Genomic DNA, 25032 nt, shown 5'->3' with positions numbered 1-25032 from the left:
TGTCCCACATCGAAAAGATGTGAGTGCGCACGTGGACGAGATTTGGCACTAACAGACAATCATTAACTTTATTTATTGAAAAAAATTCGGATTTATTTCTATTAAAATTAACTATAGTCTTGTTGAAACAATGCGACAATTCATGAAAAGTTTCGATTATTTTTATTTTTATTTATTTAATTCCGAATTTTTTATGTCTTTTCAACTTAACCTTTGAGACGTCTTTTGTTCATGAAAGGTTGTCTTTGTTCTTTTGCAACCTTTTGAAGGGTTGCCTCTATTCAAAAGACAAAGATAAGTACGTTTGTTTTGAGATCAAACATATATCTTCTTCCATTTTTTCGTTTTCTTTCGAGAGAAATTACAGCCATTGTTTCTAATTATTTCTCATGAGAGACCCTAGAGAAATAGTAGAATTGCTATCTAGTATTCTCACTTGAGACTTTGTTGTATCCTGGAGGAAATTTGCCGGTGACCATTAGCAACGTAGTGGGACAAATAAATCCTTAAAGTGATATTACGCCTCAAAGTCCGACTTAAGTACTCTAAAGATCCGACTTCATTATTCTACCCAATTCAAGCCATATTTTTCCAACAATTTTAAGGATTTATTTGTGCAACAATGGAGTCAGAGACAATCAAAGCATTACTCAAGACATGGTGATACTAAACTGGTTTGATGGCAACAATTTTGCTTTTGTGATTTGATGCAATGCGGTGTGCGCTGATCATTTGATGTTTCTTATGTTCCGATTCTTTATCATCTCTATTCCCATGCCAAGACTACGTTGATTGTTGTTCTTAGTTTCGCTCTGAATATATTCCCTGAATCCTTTCGAGGAAGTTCTGTTTTGGGCTTGTGAGTGAACCATGCAAGAAATTGGGAGGATGAACTTCACGAATTTTCTTAAGTTTTAGATAGGAGTGGAAGGGAGTCAATGTGGTCCTGAAGGCATGTTCTTTCCTTTGGAGTTTACGTACTCTACGGCCCTTCTCCAAGCCGAAATCCGATGACCTGAAAGTTTCAAATGAGTCGGTCCTTAAACTTCCGGTTCCCGAACATACGAAGCACTTCATCTTTGCTATGAGGGAACCCGAGTCGCAGTCTGTGATTTACATGCTCGCCATGCAGAATTTTTCTGGGATTCCTGCGGGGAACGCTATGTGTTTGATTAGAAGAGAGAAGGGGAACCACCAAACGGCTATAATTGACGTTACAAGTTCCATATCTTGCGGGGGCCCAGATCATCAAAATAAAAAATAAAAATTCGCCTAGTAGAAGACAAGCGTCCATATTTGGCGTCCATGTCGTGGAACGCTGTCTTGAGGAAGCAGTTGAAACGAGTCCCTTGCCAATGCCGATTAGTAAATCTCGAGGCAACGGGTGGCCGTAAATCTCGAGGCAACGTGTGACCGTGGATAAAGATGCAAGAGGCCAGGTTCGTCATTGCGCGATGCGAGCACCAGACGCATGCAAGTGGACAGGTTCTTTCACTTCCCAACAGGTCTGTTCCTCGATGGCTTCTAGTCGACGCCAACAATCATCACTCATCACCGTTGGCCAGAGTTTCAAAGAAGATCTACAGGCTCTCTCTCTCTCTCTCTCTCTCTTTTTTTTTTTTTTTTTGTGTCCATTTTGGTTCTGTCATAAGGGTGTGTTTTATGTCTTTTGTGCGCCCAATGCTATGCCATGTCTTGTCTCTGTATTTGATGTTCGGTTTGGGACTAAACACTTACTAATCTTGACGGCATGCAAAAGGTGATGAATGAGGCTCTTGCTCACGATGTGAAATCCATCATGGAAATATCATGCAAGATGGCATCTCATCTTGTAAAAACGACTTTGAGGATGTCGAGACTCTGATCATGAGATCGAGTGCAAGATCTTTGTTCGGGAGGAGATATAGCGATCCTTCGGTCCAGAGTAACATGAGGCATTGGCCGTCAAGGGTCATTGCTGGTCCCGGCCTCAAGCCCATGATTGTAGTCAATTTCAAGGTAGTAAAGAAGCAGTTTGCTGTGGAGGAACTTTCATTTACCCTCCTCACAAAGATGCGTGAGACCGCTGAGGCTTACCTTGATATGACTATCAAGAATGTGTTGTCTGGGTCCCTGCACACTTCAATAACTCGGTCTCGTCAAGGGCCAGATACATGATGGATTCATTTTTTTAAAGATGCCTTTGAATCTCTTTCGCTGATTGGCATTTTGGATCCATATCAAGTAGGAGGTACTTTCGCAGTGAATACAAGTACCGAAGACTGGATGGTCTCACTCCTATAATACAAAGAATGGCTTTGATAGATGAGCTCAACAATTCGGATGACGGGTTCATATTTATTCTAATGACAAACGTTGGCGGTTCAAGGACAAATCTAACTGAGGCTATGTAGTTGACCCTGACTGGAACCCGAAGAAGCTTTTTGCGTGTGGTTGTTTGTTCTGAGACGCGAGTTGTGGTTCTCTTTAGGTATTCGGATGGGTGTCTTGTGTTGCGTGTGTCGTTGGCCGTATCGATTTGATCTATACTGGCCACGGCGTTGGATTTGCTCTGTACTGAGTCGATTATCATGACACTAGTCATTCACGCAAGGTTCTGAGTTGAACGAAATGAGAAATTCATATTCTTCTATCAAGGCACTTCAGAAACAGATGCTTTCATCCTGGGCATTCAAATAGAAGGGCAGTTGCAACGAATGATCTGTTTTGGGTTCCGCAGTCTCATAATAGCAGATTCGACCTTCGGTATAAAGAGATTGAAGCACCGGTTGTGCACGTTATTCATCTTTGATTCTAGACAGCATGCACTTCTTGTCACTTGGGTAATTACTCGTAGCTTTTCGAAGCCAGATGTCTCCAAGTGAATGAAAGCACTTCTTGATTGAGGAAGAAGTGTAGAGCCTTGGGGGAAGGTTAGTAGTTCTCTTATTAAGTATATGATTTTTTTTGGAACTAATATGACTAGAGTCATTGAGACTTAGAAGTGTCTAACTTTCAATTTCAAAATGAAAGATTTGGGTGAAGTAGATACTTTATTGGGTGTTAAAATTAAAAAAAAAGAAATAGTGGGGGTTATTCTTTAAGCCAAAGTGATGACATGGAAAAGAGGTTAAATAAATTTAAACCTCTTGGCTTCAAAGAAATGTATACTCCATTTGATTCAGTATTAAATTAAATTATAATACTAGTATAGCAGTAGCACAATTTAAATATGCTAGTGCTATAAAGTCTTTAATGTATGCGATACATTATACTAGACATGATATTGTGCAAGTTGAGTAGATATACTAGTAATACAAATATAGAACATTGAAAGGCCATTATTAGAATTTTTTTTTGGTTATTTTAAGAGAACTTAAAATTTGTGATTGTTCTATAATAATTATTTGGTTGTATTACAAAGATACACCGATACTAGTTGGATTACAAGTATGGGAGATGAAACTTCTGGATGGATTTTCATATTACGTGAATGTGTTGTTTCTTGGGCGAGCAAGAAACAAATGTGCGTAACTCACTTAACTATGAAATTTGAATTGTTGCTTTAGCAAAATTTGGGAAAGAGGCTAAATGGATTATGAATTTGTTATTGAATATCAAATTGTGGCCTAGTCCTATGCCTCCTATTTCTATCCACTGTGGTAGTCATGCTACTTTGGCAATAGTTTATAGTAGCACCTATAATGGTAAGTCTAAACATATTAGTCTAAGATATGAGTATGTGAGACAATTGATTAAAGATGGTACCATAACAATTGTCTATGTGAGGTCAAGTAATAATCTTGCCGATCCTTTGATGAAGACTTTACCGAGAGACATAGTAATAATGACCTCATAAGAAACGGGGCTGAAATCCTTTAATTGAAATCACCAATAATGGTAACCTGACATTTTTCTAGAACATTACTAGTTATAAGGTTTAATGGATAAAAACAAGTTATTGAATGTGATTGTTTGATACTGACGTAGTCCCGATATGAGAAGTTAGTATCGCCTGTTACGTTTTGTAGGTTAAATTGAATTCTTAATGAAGTATAGTACAAATTTGTAATGTGTTAATTGTAACAGAAACACATGGTAGATACTTCACCTATATGAGCTTAGAAGTGGTGCCGCTTCTTACGAAAATTAAGATTGCTTTCTAGAGAGCTCATGAAACAGGATCAAGCACAAGGCCATGATAGTGTGGAGTAATATAGAATTTCTCGCTGAAACAAGAGGTTAATGTATGTGTGGTATGTCCGATTCTATCATATAAAAGTACAAGTTTAAAGTCGAGCTACTTGTCACTTTAATAGAGCTTTGAGATACTTGCACTAAGTAAATGTTTAACTCGAAAGAAACTTTTATGTATGTATATTAATCTCACAGAAATTTTGGTTGTATATTTCTAACGTTTTATTTTTTGTTTTTTTTTTATAAACAAAAGTGGGGGGTTGTTGGTAATTTGTTTATAAAACAAATGAAGAGATGCCTTGTCCCACATGTTGACGCCTAAATTTTGTTTTTTAATTATGGAGTTTCTTTATTTATATATTTTGCTTCTTTTTTTTTCGGATAAAGAGATAATAAAACAGAAAAAACCAAAAAAATAGTAAAAACAAAAGAAAGCAAAAAAAGCCAGCCCCTCCCCTCTTTTCTTTTCCACGCGGGCCCAGGGCCTAGCCCTTGTTTTCTTGAGTTTTGGCCCGCCCCCCCCTCTCTTCTTCTTCCTCCTGTCTTCTTCTTCCTCATTCGCCTGCATCTCACGCGCAGTGGCCGGCGACGCGCTCAAGGGCAGCCTACGGTAGAGAGGCACGGAGGTAGGCCACTGAAGGAGAGGACGAGGCACATGCGCCTTCAATGCACCCCTTTAATGTTAAGATGAGATGCCGGTTTGGCCGCAGGAGTCCGGTCGGCAAGCCAAAGACCGGCGGCCGAATCCCTCCGTCGACCGGACCTCCTCGCCTATAAATAAGAGGGCACAACCTCCGTCAAAGGGCATCGCGAGCTCCGAGATCTTCTCACTAAGAGACTTCAGGGGGAGACTGAAGAGCGAGCGAGAGAGGAAGCGGGTCATGAGCTTAAACGACCTCCCACCGAGAGACATCGGGGGAGGCCGTCGGCGAGCGAACTTGCAGAGAGGGAGAGGGATCGAAGTCGCGACCCTTGGACACCCCACTGAGAGACTTTAGGGGGGCCGAGGGTTCGCGGCCGGAGATCCGAGGCGTTGCCGGAGGAGGAAGTAGAGAGAGAGAGAGAGAAGCGGATTGAGGTCGCAGACCTCGGACGACCCACTGAGAGACTTCAGGGGGTCCGAGGGCTCGCGGCCGGAGATCCGAGGCGTTGCCGGAGGAGCAGATCGAGAGAGAGGGGGAGATCGAGCACGGGGAAGGCAAAAGGGCGTTGAATGCCGTGCGACGTTGTCACCGTCTCTGCCGTGCACGGTTGTCAGTCTTGGCCAGGTAGCCTATCTCCGTCGTCATCATCACTTTGTCGCCGTCGCAGCCCTCTCCGTTGTCCCGTTCTCGTCACGCCTCCGTTGCTACCGTCGCCGCCATCGCCATCGCCGTTGTCGCCCTCGTCGTTGCCGTCGCCACCGTAGTCGCCGTCGCCGTCGTAACGCCTCGGTTCCCAACCTCTGCGCCGCGGATTCGCAAACCCTAGGGTTTGCAATTTCCCGGGTTACGATTCAGGTCGGTTCGGGTAGGGTTTTCGCAGGGGAGCCGGGTCGTGGAGCGGGTTGTCAGAGCGGGTCGTCGGGCCGGGCCGGGCGTCCCTAAACGCCCGGCCACGGCGCCATTTAAAAAAAAAAAGAAAGAAAGTAGAGCCCGCTACGCGGCCCGTCTCGTTTTGGGTGACTCGGGTCGGACCCAACCGGCGGATTCGACCCGGCCGGCTTTCATATTATTTTATGTAATATTTTAATAAAAGTATCAAGAAAAATAAAAAATAATTTATTTTCGAAAAATATTAAAAAATATTTTAATTTCCAGAAAACAGGAAAATGTTTTAAAATGTTAAAAAATGTTTTATTTTACAAAAAAATATTAAAAACATTAAAAAAATTATTTTCTGAAAAATCAAAGAAATAAAAAATATTTCATATTTTCCAAAAAATGCCAAAAATCCAAAAAAAGCCAAAAATTCATGAAAAAGCCAAAAAATTCATAAAAAGCCAAAAGACTTGTATTTCTAAAAATACCAAAAATCCAAAAATCCCTTTTATGTCCAAAAATGAGAAAAGACCTAAAAATGTTTTTCCTCCCCAAATTGCATGGAAAATCCATCGAACATCAAAAAAGCCTTAGGGTTTAAACAAGATTAGGTACCGAAAGGGCATTAGTGATTAACTAGTGTAATCAAGTCTCCGATCCTAATAATTCTCGTTGCTCGGGAGCGAGTATTTCTCCCGATACTTCGCTTGGGTTTCTAATCAACCCATCCAAAATCGATCGATGGCGACTCCATTTTAAAAATTGATTTACGGTTAAAAACTCAGATTATTAAAGTCGTGAATTGGTAGACTTGGGAGAGTCCGGGCATAACTAATTTCAGTCGAGCCATTAGCCTCCGCAAGGCGCCCGCCCCGATGTGGGTGCCGAAAAAACAGAGGTCGTGACACCACATCGAAAATATGTGAGTGCGCACGTGGACGGGATTTGACACTACCAGACAATCATTAATTTTATTTATTGAAAAATTCGGATTTATTTCTATTAAAATTAACTATAGAGTCTTGTTGAAACAGTGTGACCATTCATGAAAAGTTTCGATTATTTTTTATTTTTATTTATTTAATTCCGAATTTTTTATGTCTTTTCAACGTAACATTTGAGACATACTTGTCCACGAAATGTTGTCTTTGTTCTTTTGCAACATTTTGAAGGGTTGCCTCTATTCAAATGACAAAGATAAGTATGTTTGTTTTGAGATCAAACATATATATTCTTCCATTTTTTCGTTTTCTTTCGAGAGAAATTACATCAATTGTTTCTAATTGTTTCCCATGAGAGACTGTGGAGAAATACTAGAATTGCTATCTAGTATTCTCACTTGAGACTTTGTTGTATCATGGAGGAAATTTGCCGGTAACCATTAGTAACGTAATGGGGCAAATAAATCCTTAAAGTGATATCACAACTCAAAGTCCGACTTGAGTACTCTAAAGATCCAACTTCATTGTTCTACCCAATTCGAAGTCATATTTTTCCAACAAATATTTGCTTTTCAAATCTGTCTTAAGATGATAGATACGAGTGGTTAGGGTTTGAATCTTCTTTTCCACATTGCAGAAGGTGGATGAATTGAAAATCTTGAACCTACAAGGATGTGTTCAGTTACCTGCGTCATTGAACTTTCGAGCTCCAACCAATTTGGAGATTTTGATACTGGAAGATTGCACTCAGTTATATCTCAAAATGGGCCATTCATTAGTAATCTGAAGAACTGGAGTTCCTCAAATTTGAGAAAGTGCAGCCGAGTCAGGCAGTTGCCCCAAAAACTGTGCTGCATGAAATCTTTGAGGGAACTTCTGATTGATGGAACTGGCATTTACAGTATATGTTTCCCGGAAGGTTCTTTGGGGAATCTTGAAATACTTAGTGCTTGTGACTGTCAATATTTGCAAGATATATCCACAATTGGCCGCCTAAGGAGTCTCTCAAGTCTTGCTATGAATGTTGCTGATATCGATGGGCTTCCATATACTGTTGGATTTCTTCAGAAACTTCAGAGACTTTCTTTAAGGAATTGTTGGAAGTTCAGTAAACTTCTGACTTCCATCGGGAAGCTGGAGCTGCTAGAGGTAATGGACCTTTCATACATTGGAATCATGAAAGTGCCATGGTCAGTTAAGGATTTGAGGAATTTGAAGACACTAAAGAGGGCGCACACTCCCCTATGAAAATTTCCTGAAGATATCGTGAACTTAGAGAACCTAAAGGAGATAGATTTCTCCTGCTGCAGTTTGGAGGGTGAAGTTCGTTGTGGTATTTCAGGATTATCCTCTATGAGAATTTTGATATTATCATCATTTGATGTTGCCGGGCTGCCTTCGAGCATTTGCCATCTCTCGTGCCTCCAAACCCTGGACCTACTCGACTTCGACCAACTTCAGGCTCTACCAAAGTTGCCATCCAGTTTACTCGTCTCGTCTGGGGATACAAAGAAATGATAGCCTCCGACTTGTCATATCTGACGAATCTGAAAGAGCTACTTTTGAAAGATGCTGAGCAGCCAGAATTTGAATGGCCGATGAGGTTATTGAATCTAAAGATTCCCAATATTGAGTGGATCGCGAGATTACCAAGTCTAGAGACCTTGCAATTGTCCCCTCCAATGGTCACCAATCTCCCCAGGAACCTCGGTGCCCTTACTCAGCTCCAGGAGCTCTCTTTATCCTACATGAAGGAGCTAGACCTCACACGACTTCCCTCAACTTCAAGCTTATCGACTCTGCGTCTCAAACATTGCATGATTCAAGAGCCATATTTGTCTGGTCTGAAGTATCTGTCAGAACTGGAACTAGACAACTACGGTTTAGCAAAGATTGGTGGTCTTGAAAATTTAAAGCTTTTGGAAGTCCTGGAAATTTCCAAATGCAGCATAACCAACCTTGATGGAATCAAAGATTTACCCCGTCTCAGGAAGGTGCAAGTTTTCTCTTGTGATCTCGCCAGTCTATTGGAATTACGTGAATGTAAATGTGGAGTGGACATTCGCAGTTAGCCTATGCCTATATCTTCCATTTGCATCGCAAATGTGAATGTGAAGTCGACATTTTGAGTCTTTGACAGGACATTTCCTTTTAAGTCTAAGAAACTAAAGGGCGACCTCGCTAAGGTACATGCTCCACTTCTGTTTACAAGTCTTTTTAACCAAAACAAATTTGGATTTTACCGTTTCCGCGAATCCCTTATCTGTATATTGCATTGGACATTGGATCTGTGCAGGGCCACAAAATAGCCCGGGCACATTCTTCACATTCTATTTGTAGCCTGTAGGATGCATCCAAAATCCGTCCACTGCCACCCAACTCTTCTATCACGGTGAGAAAGAGGCGATGAAGGAGAAAATAAGATGCTGGTCCATGGGCGACAATGCAAGGACTCGGCAATAGTGAGCCCTCGCAGGCCCGTGATTTCGTCGACTCTGCTGGGAAAATTCATCCTGAACGCTGCCTTCATTGTTGCCATTCTCCATTTGAGTTAATCAAGTCGTGGGGTTCCCGAATCTCCCGGAGTTGATTGTAGGATGGTGATGACGAAAGTTTCACCAAGACGGAGGCTTTTGTTTTCTTTCCTCAATTTATTGCACGAGTTTTAACTTCTGTAACAGACATAATGTTCCATCTAACAAGCTAAAAGATGTCCAGACTGTTCCTTATTCATTTTCCGCATTTGCTATCAAAGCCTCTCCTTCTCAAGGATGAAAAAAATTGGAAAAATTACCAGAATAAATGAGACCGTTTTCTGAGGTAATTTTAGAAACAGCGGGCCAAACATATGCCCAAAACTTGAATGTGAGCAAAGATTAAGATTTTTCAATTCGTGAAAATTTAGATTTTACTAATGTTTGAAACAACAATATAAAAAAGAAAAGCACATCCATCGTGTGAAATGATTTAAGAAGAAATTCCGAAAATAATTGAGTTACACAAGCGCCCGTGGTTTGGCGGAGATGCCCATCGCTTGAGTCTTTGTTGTGCTACTTTAGCTGTACAGAAAGCTCTCTTGCAGTAATACTTAGCCTCGCGGTACAAATTGTTGCTTAGCTAATGGATGGCATAGTGATGTGATCAATATGATGGCGTCAAAATGAGTCAAAGAGGTGGAAAAAAATGAATTTGGTATTTAAATATGCTCTCTCTTGGCATTGTTGAAGCGTCATAAAAAGCTTGTAGCATACTCCTAAATTAATTCACCTGAGAAATTGTCTATGTTGGTTGATCCCCCATTGAGCATGACTTATTTTGTGCTTTGATACACAGATATACATTTTCTCAAAAGGTCACCCAAGCTTCATCTAATCTAGACATAAATTGAAATTCCAAAGTTGAATGTTATTACCACATCGGTCTCTTATGAGTTGATTTCAATGTCCCATATATAATCTGTGAATGCTTCCATCTTGTTCGGTGTGCAATTTGGTCTGTCATGTTTTGTCATGTTCACTTCACCATCTTTAAAATCCGCTAGAAGTGACACCTTATTCAAACCCTATTGTCCCGCTCTCATTGACCAAGTTGTTGCAATATGAAAATATAAGGACTCAAATTTTATAGACTTATAATTGAAGCTCATTTGGTCCCATTCATTCACATTGTTCTCACCTATAAAGAAAAAAAAAAACAAAGGAATGCCACGATGAATGATTTGAGATTCTGGATTTTGATACACTTCAGGGAGAAGAACCAAGATGGGTCCCACGCGGACTTGAGAAAACCTGAAAAAAAAACACCATATAAGGCAATACAGCAAATTGGTTCATATAAGAAGGCATATAACATATTGATAGCATTTTGGGAAGAAAGATGGTAAGAGATGGAGTCCTACCGATGAATTATAAGGTCATTAATATAAATCCATACATAACCCTGTGCATTTCATTTTGCAATTTTTAATGCTCGGTTATTTTTAATACAAAAAGGTAACAAACTTTCATGTATTTAAGGTATTTTTGGCTCACTAATAATATTAACTCACGGATAACAAATATTTTCTTTTAAATAAATTTGACTTTCAATGTGCATAGTAAACTTTTTATAGAGAAAAAGTATTTAGTATTTAGATAAATATGAATAATAACTTGTCATATATTTTTTGAACTTTAAAAAGTTATTACCATCAGATTTCATGAAGTTCTCGATCAAAAAAAAAAAAAATTGATGGAGGCCACCATTTATAATGATCCTCATTCAATTTATCTTATGATTATCTTGTGTACACGTATTAAAAAGCCCGTATTTACGGGAAATTATTGACTTGTAAAGTATGCAAGTTGCTTTTTAATTCTCAAAATCCATTTGGCTTCCTATCATTATCATTTCCCCCCACTCTTTGAGAACTATTTACCTGGATTCGAATACAACGTACCAAATGAATCACGGCTCTTAATCTCCACCTGTGGACCAGGCGGGCCCCACCACCTGCCCACAAGATCAGCGGCCGAGATTCAATTGGTCCAGGAACCAAATTCTCCCGACCCGCCCTTCCTTCGTGCTGGACGGATTGCTTTGTCCCGAAGCGCATCGACAGTCCCAAAGTCAACTCTTTGAGCAGACCGAACGCCAAGGTTACTGCACAATCTCTCTTTGGACGATCGTCTCGCGATCGCAACGGGGTTCAAGTTCATCCTGCACGCGCCGTGTCGTTCCCCGACGACGTGCGGCTCTTCCTTCGCGTGGTGCTCGTCCTGCCAGCTGCTGCCGCTCGGCTACCACCGCGCGCCCCGCGGCGTGTCCTCCATGTTCGCCGCCATGATGCTCGGCGGACTGTATGCCGCTCTCTTACTCTTCCTTTTTCTCTTCCGCCTCAAAGGTCACCAACCCAAAAGATGGAAATGAAAAAGCCAGTCTCCAAACTTCGTTGCATCTTTGTCAGGGCCTTGGGACTTCTCGCTCCGACCGTGCTCGCGTTCGTCAAATCGAAAGCGTCCAAAATCTTCCGCAAGCCCGCCGCGACGGTCAAGAGAGAGGAGACGAGCAACCCCGGAGCCGCGGCGAGCGGCGGCGACACGCCAGCGCCGGCCGGCGAGGAGTACGAGGTGTTCCTGAGCTTCAGGGGGCCGGACACTCGCACGGGGTTTACCGATTGCCTCTACCACGACATGCTCGGTGCCGGAATCCGCGTCTACCGTGATGACGAGGAGCTCCGCGTCGGCAGGGAGATCAGCGGCGAGCTCATGCGGGCGCTCGACGTGTCCAAGATCTACGTGCCCATCTTCTCCAAGGACTACGCATCGAGCTCGTGGTGCCTCCGCGAGGTCGCCCACATGGTGGACTGCGTGGCTCGATCGAAGGGGAATAAGGAGATCTTGCCGGTGTTCTTCGACGCGTCGCCCTCGGATGTGAAGCTCAGGACTGGGCTGTATAGGAATGCCATGGCCAAGCACAGGAAGAAGTTTGGGGATGAGGAAGTGAAGAGGTGGGAGGATGCTCTTGTTGAAGTTGCTGAATTGAAGGGATGGGACCTCAAAACGAGAGGGTAATTACTAATTTTCCAATTTTCTGTTCTTTTGATATTATTTTCGTGTCATTTATATGCAATCTGATGGTTGTATTAGGATGTACAATTTGAATTCCTCAATCTTTGCCATTTTCTGCATAGGTAAGATTTCTGGGAATTTCGACGGTTTGATTGGCAATAATTGTACATTGTCTGGGTCTCAGTTGGATGCTAGTATATTCTGTGTCTGGTGTTGTCATTGATGTATAGACTCATGAAATCTGGCAGGCTCCATTTTAGTAGTCAGCAACCAGCTTTCAAAATTAATGAGCCTGGATAATCTCTATTCTGTTCCTCACTTTGATGGGCCTTTCATCAGTGGTAAGTGATAATCGATAGGAGAAAACTGATGAGTTAATTAACTCTCCATTTTGGTCGTGGTCACTTGTATACCAACCAAATCAGGAAGTTCTGCAAAAAAATTTCAGTCATTTGGCTAGTCTAGAATGCAATTTCAAACTTCAGAGTACAGTTCAAACAGAGACCAAGCAAAAAACATCAGGTGGGTAAATGATATTAAGCATCATATCAAGAAGGCATTTGCAATGACATAATGTTGCACACCTCCTCTATCATACACATGGATTCCGTAGATCTAGAACCTACATATACTCGAGGGTGTGTTAAGTTCCAAGATATTCAAAGCTTTTGTTTGTATGTTATTTGCCTTGTCTGAAATCTAATATCACAAATTTACTCTGATGTTTTAAGGAGTGAAGCAACTAGTGGTTTCTGAGGAATGCTTCATTTTAGCAAGCCTCCTTCTTTTCTTTGCCCCTCGTTTACCATTCACTGGATATTTTTCACTCTTTTTCTGCGTGTTCTTTTCATCAATTCTTCTTCTTAAGTTTTCTTTCTGCTCTTACTCAACTCAATTTTTTTAATTTAACTTGTAGGTCCAGTTATTTATTCCATCTTGCTCAATCTAGCTTGGAAATCATTCATGAAGTAGGAAGAACTTTAAGCTTAAGTTGCATTTCCTATTGATGGTATAAAAAGAACTAAAAAAAAAAGAAAAAACAAAGAGAAAGCTTGAAGACAGATTTACATTGTTGGGAAAGAGGTATAAAACATTGGACCTCCGTCTCATGTGTAAAATTTTACCTTTGTATTATGTGCATGTTTCTTAACTGACTCCTTGTTTGTGAATCATCTATGCATAAATCCAAATACTTTTGCTTTGACTTGAAAGAAATGATAACATCTCTATTTACCGTCTTTTTTCAACTGAGGCAGTTCGTATATGTGGCAGGCATGGGGAAGCTATTAAGTTGATCATCCGAGAGGTTTTGGTAAAGTTGAAGATAAAGCATAAGTATGTGAAAAATCAGCTGGTTGGAGTGGATGATCGTGTAGAAGACATAATGAAGCTGTTGGATGTTGATTGTGAAGGTGTTTGTTTTGTTGGTATTCATGGGATGGGCGGTGTTGGCAAAACAACTCTTGCGAAGGTTGTCTTCAACCAGGTCTGTTCTTATTTCGATGATTGCTGCTTTCTTGGAGATGTTCGAGAATCATTAGAAAAAGGGGGCCTAGTAAATTTGCAGAAATAGTTGTAGACATTCTCGACTCTAGATTCGTGGACAACATTCATGACATTGATGATGGGATTAACCAGATCGGGACAAGATTTCGCAGCAAAAAGGTCCTCATCGTTTTGGATGATGTTGATAAGGAAGAACAACTAGAGAAGTTAGTAGGGGAATGAGATTGGTTTGGTTCAGGAAGTAGGATAATCATTACAACCAGGAATTAAGCTACTCTAAAAGTCCTGGATGAGGATTTGATATACGAATTAAAGGAACTGAAGTTTGATCAAGCTCTTAAGCTTTTCTGCATACATGCTTTTAGAAAAGATTATCCACCATATCAATACGATATTCCTGCATCAGAAATTGTTGTCACAACCAAAGGGCTTCATTTGGCTCTTGAGGTCATAGGCTCATTTCTCTATCGCCAACCAGAGAAGATATGGAAAGAGACTGTGGAGAGGCTAGCAAGAATACCTCGTAAGGATGTCTGACAATAGTTGATGATCAGTTATGAAGCATTAGGGGATGAGGAAAAGGAGATTTTTCTTGACATTGCTTGCTTTTTTGTCAACAACACCAAAAAGACGAATGCAATTTACATGTGGAAAGCTTGCAATTTTTTTCCTGAGACTGGGATACAGGTTCTTATGCAAATGCCTCTGGTAAAGATTGTTGATGGTGATGTATTATGGATGCTTGACTAGCTCAAAGATCTTGGGAGGCAAATTGTTTTGAGGGAGTGCTTGCATGATCCTGGAGAGCGTAGCCAGGTGTGGATTTGTGAGGAAGCCGTGGACATTGTAAGAACAAAACAGGTAAACAAAATTCACTGTTTTCATGAGTTGGATACGTGTAGAAAAGAGTTTACATACCCACTTAGAGGCCTCTCGATTCTTTTACCCCAAATGAGAATATGAAAATTTGTCAAATTCTTACTAATATATATATTTTTCAAATTCATGCTTGTTCATTTGTGTTTGCTTTGGTAGAGAAAGAAAAAAGTTCAGGCACTCATATTAACTGGAAGTGATTATCAACCACTTGTAATTACGCATGACGAACTTAGTAGGTTGCCCAACCTAAGGTTCCTTGAATTAGAGGAGGGAACCTTTGCCAGAGACTCTAGGGATGATTTTTCGAAGTTAAGGTGGATTTCTTGGTATTCTCCTAGGCTCCTTGATCTTGAGGTAACCAATCTATCTATGAAGAATTTGGTTGTCTTTGAGATCGTTGCAGGCAGCATCACAGATGACTGGAGCGGATGGAGCCTAATCAAGGTATGATATGCATTCGCTTTGATTCTAATTGGCGTATGATGTAATAGATACTATTTTCTTCTCTTGATGGTGAATCATTTTTGTTAGATGGCAAAGAATCTGAAAGTTCTAAACCTCAGAGGTTGCGAAGGCATAACTAGAACACCAGACTTCTCTGCATGCTTCAGTCTAGAGAGGTTGAGTTTCTACAATTGCATAAACTTGGTTGAGATTGATCCCTCCATTGGGAAGCTAAAGTGCCTGATTCACTTAAATCTTAAAGAGTGCCTCTCTCTTAAGGATTTGCCTGAAGAAATTGGAAGGCTTACGAATCTGAAGCTCCTTGCTTCTAGTGGATGTTTTCTGAAACTCCCGGGTTCATTGAAGGAGTTGGATCTGTCAAACATACAAATTGAATGCCTTCCTGATTGTATTGGTGATAAGAAGTTTCTATCTGTCCTCATTCTAAGGTACACACAAATTAGCACGCTTCCAGAGACTATTGGGAAGCTTGTGAAACTTGAGTCTCTCTCTCTCTCTCTCTCTGGGTGCATTAAGTTGAGAAAACTCTCTCTCTCTCTCTCTCTTTGGGTGCATTAAGTTGAGAAAACTCCCAGACTCAATTGGGAAGCTAGAGTCTTTGCAAGAGTTGAATTTATCCAGTACTAAAATTGCTGAGTTACCAGATTCAATTGGAAATCTCAAGAAATTGAAAGTGATAGCGATGGAGAATACTCCAATAAGGAAATTGCCCAGTACTATTGGAATGTTAAAGAATCTGGAAGAGCTCCATGCTAGTGATTGTGAAGAATTAATTGGTGGAATTCCAATTGAAATTGGCGCATTGTCCTCTTTGAAAGTTCTCAAACTATTAGGTGCTCATATTTCTGAGTGCCGACAACAATCAATCATATTCTCTACCTTGAAAGACTGGAGTTGACAAGTTGTAATGAGGTTCAAGAATTGCCAGAGCTTCCAAAAAGTCTGATCTATCTGCATTTTCGATCAGCGGCATTGCGTATTTTTCCGGATCTCTCGAACTTGACTAATCTGGTCAATTTGCTCTTATCTGATGGCTCTGAAGATGTGCTTAAAGCTTCATCATATCTGTTGCCAAGTTCCAGCTTAGGGTGGATTAGGAGGTTATCTAAACTGAAGAAGTTAGAATTGTCTCTTTTTAGTGTCCCTGCACCACCTACTGAGTTTGGTTCTCTTCCTCGTCTAACTGAGCTTATTTTATCTGGACTAGACTTGCAATGTATCATGAAGCTTCCTCCCTCCTTATCAGAGCTGCAACTTGTTAATTTTAACTCAATAATATCTTGGTCAATCTTTTCCAACTTGAAAAACTTGTCCAAGCTACGACTTTCTCAATCTCAGCTTCAAGAAATTGATCTCAGTGGACTCGAAGAACTGAGAGCATTGTCAGTGACTAAATGTGAACTCCTCCAAAGGTCATTCATCCCGGCAAGCTTAAAGAAACTTAAAGAATTGTGGCTATCAGAATGTCCGAAGCTAGTTGAGATTGAAGGTCTGGAGGCCCTAGAGTTCTTGGAAGAAATGAATGTACAGTACTATGGTTTCGTTGAAAGGTTATACGACCTGTCAAACTCAAAGTTGCTGAAGCTTTTGGTTATATCAAACTGCTATGAGCTCCGTACTGTTGAGGGCCTCAACGGTTTAGAATCTTTGAATGCATTACTTGTTTATGAGTGCAGTTCACTGGAGAAACTAATTATTCCATCGAAAGTAGAGAAGCTAACGCATTTGGAGGTTTCAGGATGTGAGAAGCTGATTGAGATTCCAGGTCTTGTTGCATCGGAATCGTTGGAGACTTTAACCATTAAAAAGTGTCCTATTAGCAAAATATGTGAGTTATCAAACTTACAGTTGAAGTCTCTGTCAATCGTCGGATGCCATGAGCAACAATCTATTGATGGTGTTGATGAGCTGGACTTTTTGTGTGATTTCTATGTTTCTAGCTGTCGGAAACTGGAAGCTTTGCTGGACGAATCTAACACGAAGTTGTCTGATGAATGCCTAATAACAATTCGGAAGTGTCGGAAATTACAAAGCCATGGCTATCCTAATGTCAATGGCCTTCCCTACAGGGATTACAAGGACATGATTATTGCAACGACAAACTCTCCTACAGGGTCACTCCCTTTAGAGACATCAGACGAGGTATCCATATTCTTCTTCACAAGTAGAAGGCTATGGCTACTGTGTTTTGGGCAAATTATTTAAAGATGAGTACATTCCAGAGACATGGAGAATTATCCGGGATTACTTAAGAGATCATCCACATGAGGGAAAAGTGGAAGCTGCCTTGAACGCAAATTATGATGTATTAAATGAACGTACAAAGGAGATATTCCTGGACATAGCGTGTTTTTTTGTTGGAAAGGATGAGAGGATTCCCTCTTACATGTGGAAGGCTTGTGGTTGCTATCCTCCTTTTGAAACAAAAGAACTTCGCAACATGCATTTCTTGGAAGATGGAGAAAATAATGAATTAAGAATGCACAGACTATTAAGAGACTTTGAAAGGAAAATTGTCGAGGGAAGGATCTTCGAAAGCGGTACAGGATTTGGAAGTTCAGTGACGCATGTTCCATTCTAAAGGATGGTCGGGTTTTCAAAAGCTTTTAGAAATTTCTTTTAGAGGGTCACGAATGCGTTAGATAACATCCATAAATAACATAAATTCTAAATAGTATCGACACGTAACATGATATGTTCATATGTCATTTTTCAAGAAAATAAAAATTTCGACACGTAATGACACATTATATAATAAATGAATATTTTTAAATATACATAATAAATTATCATTTTTTTTTTTGTTTGATTCTAATGCACATGTTTTTTTGGTAATTCATTCAAACACATGTTCTCAACATCGATTTTTTCTTATGCTGAACGCGATACTACAGAATTCTCTTATATATTCTTTTGAAAAGAATCGATATAAAAATATATTTTGCAAATGATTTGTGTTGCGACTAGGGGTGAGTGTGGTTCCGGGTAGAACCGGGAACCGGAACCGAACCGGAGGAGGTTCCGGTTCAGTTCCCGGTTCTAAGGGGACCGGTTCAGGAACCGGAACCTGAGGAACCGGAACCGGCAAAGTTAAAAAAAAAAACCCTAATCCCTTCCGCGCGAATTTCCCCCCCTTCAATTTTCCCCCTTTCCCTTTCTTTTTCTCTCTCTCTCTTTTCTGCCCTTTTTCCTCCTCACGTCACTTCCTGCCCCCACTTTTTCTTTTCCCTCTCTCTCTCTCCTCTTTCCTCCTCTCTCAGCCGAACCCTCCCACCTCTATCTCTTCTTCTTCTTCTTCTTCTTCTTCTTCCTTCCTCTCGCCGGTTGCTGCTTCACCCACCACCACACCGCTGCCCCACGCCCTACTCACCACCACCTCTTGGCCACCGAACCCCCACCACCCACTGCTCGTCCGACAAGCCGTCTCACCGTTGAGCCCGACGAGCTGTCTTGCCGTCCGCACCGCCGTGAGGCACCGCCGCCGTCCCCAAGCCACCGTCACCACCTCTTGCTGCCGCTTGCTCGGCTGTCTGGGCCGTTGTTGCTCCGAACCGTCACCACCTCCGCCCGAACCCGGAACCTATTAGGTTAAGCCCCAAATTAATTTACCCTGTCTCAGTTCCCACTTTCACTTCGCACTTCCTCTCTGTCTCTGCCCGACGTTGCTCACTATGCTCCGTGCTCGCCCTCGATGAGTTCCTCGACGAATCTCCACACGGAGTCGGGCCTCAAGTCCCTCGACGAGTTCCTCTCCGGCAAGACCTACATCTTCGGTAAAAGCTCGTCTACAAGAAGCCGGCGAAGAAGACGACCGCATCCCCATCTTCGTCGGCTCGGAGGACCTCGCGTGGAACCATGTATCATCCCACAAGAGGCAGCGTTCGCGGTGGCAAAGACCGTAAGCTCTCTCTCTCTGCATCGTTCTTTTTAAGCTTTTGAGCATTTGTGTTGTATTCTCTTTGCTCGATTTGAAAGCGCGGGGCTTTGAAGCTTGGGCTGGCTTTCGCCTCCTCGACAACGAGATTCTCATCCTCAAGGTCTGTCCCTCTCTTTGGACGTCGATGGCTTTGGTTGGATTTGCTAGGGCTCGTGGCGCGGGTTTACTCGTTGTTGGGGGCTTCTGTGCTTCGGCTCGTGCGCGAGGGTTTCTTTTGAATCTTAATTTGGGGTCTGTGCATTGATGGGGGTTTTGATGGGATTTCGTTTGTTTTTCTGTTTTGTGATGGTAGGAGGAGATGCAGAGGACGAATCTGGAGCTGGAGTCGTATAATTGATGAAGAATTCACAACGATTCCCCTTGATGGAAGACTACAATGCCACAGAGAACTGAGGTCACTCAACCGGGCCAACATACAGCATTAAATGGTGCTACTCACGGACACCATTCAACATGAGCATGTCTTATGAAGGGCAAAAATATACTGAGCTCAATCCTGCAAACACCGACTGCCGATGGTGATAATAGGAACTCCAAGCAGCTGCTCAAAAAGTTCCTTTAACAAGTTGCAGCACATCCTCTTGCCACCAGACAACAAAATCCAACATGGCTTCTACCAAAGAAGATACGTCTCAAGTCTGAACACAGAATCATGAGGCCAATACCCCAATACCCGCAGCAACAGCAAATGCGGGGCCCAAAGTTTCTGCGTGTTAAAGAATCCGGGTGGAAGACTATCAACTCTTTCATACTCGTCGAATCTATCTTAATGTTCTTCACGCCCTTGCAGAAATTCAACACAGGGGACTCTAAAACAGGGCTTCCCCTGACAATTCCGCATCGTTGATTCACAAGGTAATATGACATTTAGAGCCGTAAAATGTCTCTTTAACATCAGAGAAAAGACTGACTGTGGTTAATCCATGGTCCTGCCCATATCAAACTTAACATGTGAATTTATGTTGCAGATATATGTTCACTTCGGGTAGATGTGGAGAGACTGGCTTTTTCTGTTATCTGGGTATGTTTCTTGTTCTATCTTCGTCATTTGCTGTGCTCTTTTTGGTAAAGAGGATTGCATGTCCATTAGCCGCCATCACCAGACTACACTAAATGATAGCTCATGTGCTTACTAATCATGAATTGTCGGCCCTGTGTATACCAATATATTGATTGATCTTCCCATGAAAGGAGAACAATCTTGTTTACTGCCCATTTTCAGGAAATGACACCTGAAGCAGATATAATATCCACAAGATATACAAAAAGCATTATTAAATCATGTGCAGCTCTGTCTTATATTGAAGCTCAGACAAGGATGGATGACAGGTAATCATGTAAATGTTGAGAAGGCTATTCCTCTGTTCATATGAGCTCTTTTCTGGTGTATAACCTCTCACACATTGTACTAAACTTGTTCTGATTAATCAACATGCTATTTCCACATGACTTATCCTCTGTTCAATAAATTTTCACGTTAGCATAATTCGGCAGTTTCCTATTCTTGCTGTTGAGTCTTTCATGAGTCTTCCATTTTTTTAAACTAAAAATGAAAAAAAAAAAACTCGTTGGAACCTGTTGGAACCTAGAACCGACCCGGAACCCGTGACGGGGTAGGTTCCCAGGTTCTTGGTTCGACGGGTAGGTTCCGGTTCCAAAAATGAGGAACCCGTACTGAGAGTATGTTCCAGGTTCCAAGCGGAACCTGTACCCGAAAGGTAGGTTCAGTTCCAAGCGGAACCTGTAAGGAACCGGGAACCGCTCATCCCTAGTTGCGACTGCGTCCGCATCCAAACGTGGCGCTGATGCAAACCACGTGTCCCGTCTGCCGGGCGAACATCGTGCCCGAACCCGGTCAGACCCTCGCTCCGCCCCGTGCAACTGCCCGACCCAGACTCAGCGCTGTCGACGTGGACTGTGTGAAATAAAAAAATAAAAAATAAAAAATCTGCTTAGACCACCATCTCTCTCGTCCTCTTCCTGGAGTCCCTTGCCTCTCTTCGTCGTCGTCGGCGGCTTCGTCTTCCAGACCAAGAAGCTCGCATGACCGTCAAGGAATGCGACGGCAGCCTCAAGTGGAAGCACGGGATGCCATTCCAGTGGAAAGCTTGGCCATGGCCGCGATGGGCGAGGTCGAGATTCCGACGGCTCCTGGCCTCGACCGGCTTGTCCATGGCCCAAATAGGCGAGATCGATATCGGTTGCGATTGGGTTCCGTAGAGATTCCCCCGTCGTTGCCATGGCTGTTGCAGATCTAGCTAGCCAGATCGGATCTGCAGCGGCGGAGGCGTTGGGTGGGAACTCATCGCTGGGCGTGGCGCCCACACGAGTCCTCCACCTCCCTCAAGAACACCAACCCCCGCTACCTCTACCCTGTGACACGTGCATGCCGGAACTCACTACGTGTCTCGACACGGAAGGGCTCAGGAGAGTGTCCGTGCTTCCTAGTATAAACTATTCAATCTCTAGAGCAGGGAAAAAAAAAGGATTTGTTCTTAAACACGATTCGGAGCACGAAATGGATACCCACTTGATTTTTGTAAATTTAATTTGTCTCATTTGATTAAAAGGATTAAGAAATTAAAGTTTTTCAACTTACTCATCTGTTTCCCCCGTCGACACTTGACAGAATGATGGAAGTGTCCAAGGCATTAGTCTCACATTTGAAGAGGGTGGCAACGTCCATTTTACATGTGAAGCACTAAGCAAAAAATCGAATTTGAGGTACCTCAGACTGGATGGAGCTAACAGTGAGAATCTTATTTCAAATTCGAGTCGGCTCCCACTGGAGGAGGGTAACACTGCGAGAGAGCCTGAGAATCTTCTTCCAAATTTGAAGTGGCTTAATTGGCACGCCAGCCATTTCATTCCTGAGCTGCGTAATATGGATATGAAGGAATTACTCATTCTCGATCTGTCTAGGAGTCCGGTCACCCAAAATCCACATGCCTGGAAGCAAATCATGGAGGTATGGCCGATATTTGCTTTTTAAATCTCGTGTTAAGATTTTAGGTGCAAGTGAGTAAAGTCTGCTATCTTCTTTTGCACATCCATTGCAGAAGGTGGAGAAATTGAAAGTCTTGAACCTATAAGGATGTAATCTGTTAAAGGCATCGTTGAAGTCTTCACCTTCGACCGGTTTGGAGATATTGATAATGGAAGATTGTACTCGGTCACCTGCACTTTGGGAGTTCATCAGCCAACTGGAGAGCTTGAAATCCTTGAATTTGAGAAACTGCAAGGGAGTCCGGCTGTCAATCCTACAACTGAGCGGCAAGGAATTTTTGAGGGAACTTCTGATTGACGGAACTGATGTAAAAAAAATTGATATCGAGAATGATCCTTTGGAGAACCTTGAAGTACTTAGTGCTCGTGACTGTGAAAGTTTGGGGGACATTTCCCCACTTGGCCACCTGACGAAACTCAAAAGTCTTGCTCTGGATGGTGCTAAAATTGATTGGGTTCCAGAAACTTTTGTTTTTCCTCCTAATCTTGAAAGACTTTCTCTGAGGAAATGTGGGAAGCTGTTTGAACTTCCACGTTCCATCTGTACGCTAAAGCAGCTGGAGGAAATGGACCTTTCAGAAACTGGAATCACACAACTACCAGAGTCAGTCGAGGGTTTGAGTAATTTGAAGACGCTGAAGATGGAACGCACTCCCCTAGAAAAATTTCCTAAAGATATTGGGAAGTTAGAGAAACTGAGGGAGATAGATTTCTTTGGCTGCACAAATTTGGAGGCCCAAGATAGTTGCGATATTTCAGGACTATCCTCCTTGAGAATTTTGAGATTATCGTCATCCATTGTGGCTGGGCTGCCTCAGGGCATTTGTGATCTCCCTTGCCTCCGAACCCTTGACGTACGTAAGTGCGAACGACTTCAAGCACTTCCAGAGTTGCCCTCCAGTTTAGTCACTCTCTGCGGGGGATTCAAAATCATGGAGGCCTCCAAATTGACAAATCTGACGAATCTAAAAGAGCTATGCTTGAGTGATGATGAACAGCCAGAAGCGGGGTCATCGAGTTGGAGCCCAAATATTGAGTGGATCACGAGATTACCAAGTCTAGAGACCTTGGAATTGTCCCTTCCAAATGTCACCAATCTCCCTGGGGATTTTCGTGCCCTCACTCGGCTCCGGGAACTCACTTTATCCTACATGGAGGAGCTAGTCCTCACACAACTTCCCTCGCCCTCAAGCTTATGGACTCTGCGTCTCAAACGCTGCAAGATTCCAGAGCCAAACTTTTCTGTTCTGATATATCTGTCAGAACTAAAACTAGAGGACTGCGATTTGGCAAAGATTGATGGTCTTAAATATTTACAGAGTTTGGAAGTCCTGAAAATTTCTCCACGCAGCAGAATAACAGACCTTGACGAGCTCAAAGGATTACCTTGTCTCAGGAAGGTGAAAGTTTTCCCTTTTGATGCTGCCAGTCTATCAGAATTACTCGAACGTGGATGTGAAGTGGACACCTGTATCCGGCCTTCTTCTCGATCTGTGGCTGGATAGTCTCTGTCCTGTACGAACTACCGTTGAACTTTTGAGTCTTCGACATGACATCTCTTAGTCTGAGAAACCGGGTGGCCACCTCTCTAAGGTACTCGCTCCAATTCTGTTTACAATTCATTTTAACCGAAACAAAGTTGGATTTTATCAGTTCCGTTAACTCCTTATGCGTATATTGCATTGGATCTGTGCAGGGCCACAAAATACCCCAGGCAAATTCTTCTCGTCAGGCGATTGTCAGTGGCATCAAGAATCTCGCATCAAAGCCATTGCCGAAGGTAACGCCTCCACTCGAATTTCTGCATATTTTGTTGGTGTTCTATTTGTACTGTTTATATGAAGGTGTGATTCACCAAAACACCATTTACTGTTATTTGTAGCCTTAGGATGCATCATCCAAAAGCCATCCGCTGCCTCTCAGCTCTTCAATCACGAAGAAAGAGAAGTCAGAAGAAAAACAAGATGCAGCATCCGTGTGCAACGTTGCGAGGACTTCACGGACGTGAACCATCACGGGCCTTCACTTTTTTTAGCTCTGCTGGTGAGATAAGTGCTCAACACCGCGTTCAAGTTTTGCTTTTATTCTTTTCAGTTTATCAAGTCATCGGGTTCCGAATCTCCAGGAGTTCATTATAAGATGGCGATGCGAAATGGATTTGACGGAGATCTAATTAGAAGGAACGACAGCGCTCGTGATCGTGAAATTGAGTAGGATGATTGCGATGCTGAGAGAGAAGGAGAGAGATGCATCTTTGAATTGATCTGCTGCTTGGAAAAGGATATTTTTCATCCATCGTTCTCTTCTCCTCTTCTTATTCGATTTTCTTCCCTCTCGCAGCTCTGGATAGAATCCGAGTTCATGGTGATGGGAAGCATGCTCTGTATTCATCTATACATCTATAAATAATAACAAAGCATGGAGAACAGAGCTTTTTGTCGAGCCACATCTTAATTTTTCTTCTGCTTCTCCTCTTCACATTACTAAAAAAATACATATTGATTGAAAAAAGCAAAAGTATTGTTTAATTAAAAATAAAGGTTCCTACTTTTTTTGGTCATTGATTCATTAATGCTGATTTTGTTAAAGAGCCAATCGAATCTGTAATTGGCGATTTGTTGCAATTAATGTTTTTTTTTTTTGGGTCAAATAATTAATGTTGTCGATTCGCATGTGTAAATTGCTATACACATTTTGTCCAAAAAAAAAAAAAAAAATTGCTATACACATTGCCGTCAATTTCAACATCTATTATATTGAAAAATAAAACTAATGCAATACATTTAGCTCGAATGAATGTATTCTAATCCACCTGCATTCTCTTCCGTCGCTATTTTTGCAACAATCCATATTCCTTTCTGATGATCTAGATGATTTTTCTGGCATCTAATAATTTCTATGTATAAACCAGTAAGTATTATTCAGTCGGCGTCTCTGCCCAGCACCGGTTCAACAGCCCTTTACCACAGAATTAGCATTTAATTGACAATTAATTTCATTTGTCATCTTTTATATAGTGCTTTCGTGCGATAATTGAGGTGGAATCGTTCTTT

The 25032-nt window shown here is 41.9% G+C and overlaps 3 protein-coding genes and 1 long non-coding RNA gene across 5 annotated transcripts; all 4 read left to right on the top strand.

Annotated features, from left to right (window-relative positions):
* Positions 1 to 7309: 7309 nt before the first annotated feature.
* LOC120291887 (disease resistance protein RPV1-like) lies at positions 7310 to 8709 on the top strand. Its single transcript, XM_039309680.1, has 2 exons — positions 7310 to 7786; positions 8122 to 8709. The coding sequence occupies exons 1-2, from the start codon at positions 7310 to 7312 to the stop codon at positions 8707 to 8709; spliced, it is 1065 nt and encodes a 354-aa protein (XP_039165614.1).
* Positions 8710 to 11674: 2965 nt separating this feature from the next.
* On the top strand, positions 11675 to 23949 carry LOC120291886 (disease resistance protein RPP5-like). The gene is made up of 10 exons (XM_039309678.1): positions 11675 to 12185; positions 13459 to 14553; positions 14728 to 15015; positions 15103 to 17238; positions 18656 to 18809; positions 19012 to 19073; positions 21603 to 21941; positions 22084 to 23572; positions 23676 to 23759; positions 23862 to 23949. The coding sequence occupies exons 4-8, from the start codon at positions 16258 to 16260 to the stop codon at positions 23482 to 23484; spliced, it is 2937 nt and encodes a 978-aa protein (XP_039165612.1). The 5' UTR covers positions 11675 to 12185; positions 13459 to 14553; positions 14728 to 15015; positions 15103 to 16257; the 3' UTR covers positions 23485 to 23572; positions 23676 to 23759; positions 23862 to 23949.
* Positions 11809 to 15934, top strand: LOC104439802 (disease resistance protein RPV1). Its single transcript, XM_039309679.1, has 8 exons — positions 11809 to 12185; positions 13459 to 13672; positions 13825 to 13898; positions 14058 to 14223; positions 14443 to 14553; positions 14728 to 15015; positions 15103 to 15464; positions 15658 to 15934. The coding sequence occupies exons 1-8, from the start codon at positions 11809 to 11811 to the stop codon at positions 15932 to 15934; spliced, it is 1869 nt and encodes a 622-aa protein (XP_039165613.1).
* On the top strand, positions 18323 to 20422 carry LOC108959062. 2 transcript variants are annotated; one of them, XR_005549030.1, is made up of 4 exons: positions 18323 to 18934; positions 19266 to 19828; positions 19942 to 19994; positions 20196 to 20422. It is a non-coding gene; the product is annotated as an uncharacterized LOC108959062 (long non-coding RNA). The 2 variants fall into 2 exon arrangements; XR_005549031.1 differs by lacking the exon at positions 18323 to 18934 and adding an exon at positions 18940 to 19073.
* Positions 23950 to 25032: the final 1083 nt, after the last annotated feature.

This window comes from Eucalyptus grandis, chromosome 3 (assembly GCF_016545825.1).
Source record: "Eucalyptus grandis isolate ANBG69807.140 chromosome 3, ASM1654582v1, whole genome shotgun sequence".
Lineage (NCBI taxonomy): Eukaryota > Viridiplantae > Streptophyta > Magnoliopsida > Myrtales > Myrtaceae > Eucalyptus > Eucalyptus grandis.
This window is presented reverse-complemented; position numbering and strand designations above follow the sequence as displayed.

What these genes read in the sequence shown, in the direction of transcription:
- LOC120291886 (XM_039309678.1), top strand. Translation starts at nt 16,258, where the DNA reads ATGAAGCTTCCTCCCTCCTTATCAGAGCTGCAACTTGTTAATTTTAAC. An exon ending in TGTGTTTTGGGCAAATTATT is followed by an intron (nt 17,239 to 18,655) that starts TAAAGATGAGTA and finishes ACCCTGTCTCAG; the next exon opens with TTCCCACTTTCACTTCGCAC. An exon ending in ACGAGATTCTCATCCTCAAG is followed by an intron (nt 19,074 to 21,602) that starts GTCTGTCCCTCT and finishes GACACTTGACAG; the next exon opens with AATGATGGAAGTGTCCAAGG.
- LOC120291887 (XM_039309680.1), top strand. Translation starts at nt 7,310, where the DNA reads ATGTGTTCAGTTACCTGCGTCATTGAACTTTCGAGCTCCAACCAATTT. An exon ending in GGAAGCTGGAGCTGCTAGAG is followed by an intron (nt 7,787 to 8,121) that starts GTAATGGACCTT and finishes GTTGCCATCCAG; the next exon opens with TTTACTCGTCTCGTCTGGGG.
- LOC104439802 (XM_039309679.1), top strand. Translation starts at nt 11,809, where the DNA reads ATGCTCGGTGCCGGAATCCGCGTCTACCGTGATGACGAGGAGCTCCGC. An exon ending in TGGGACCTCAAAACGAGAGG is followed by an intron (nt 12,186 to 13,458) that starts GTAATTACTAAT and finishes TATATGTGGCAG; the next exon opens with GCATGGGGAAGCTATTAAGT. An exon ending in CGAAGGTTGTCTTCAACCAG is followed by an intron (nt 13,673 to 13,824) that starts GTCTGTTCTTAT and finishes GGGATTAACCAG; the next exon opens with ATCGGGACAAGATTTCGCAG.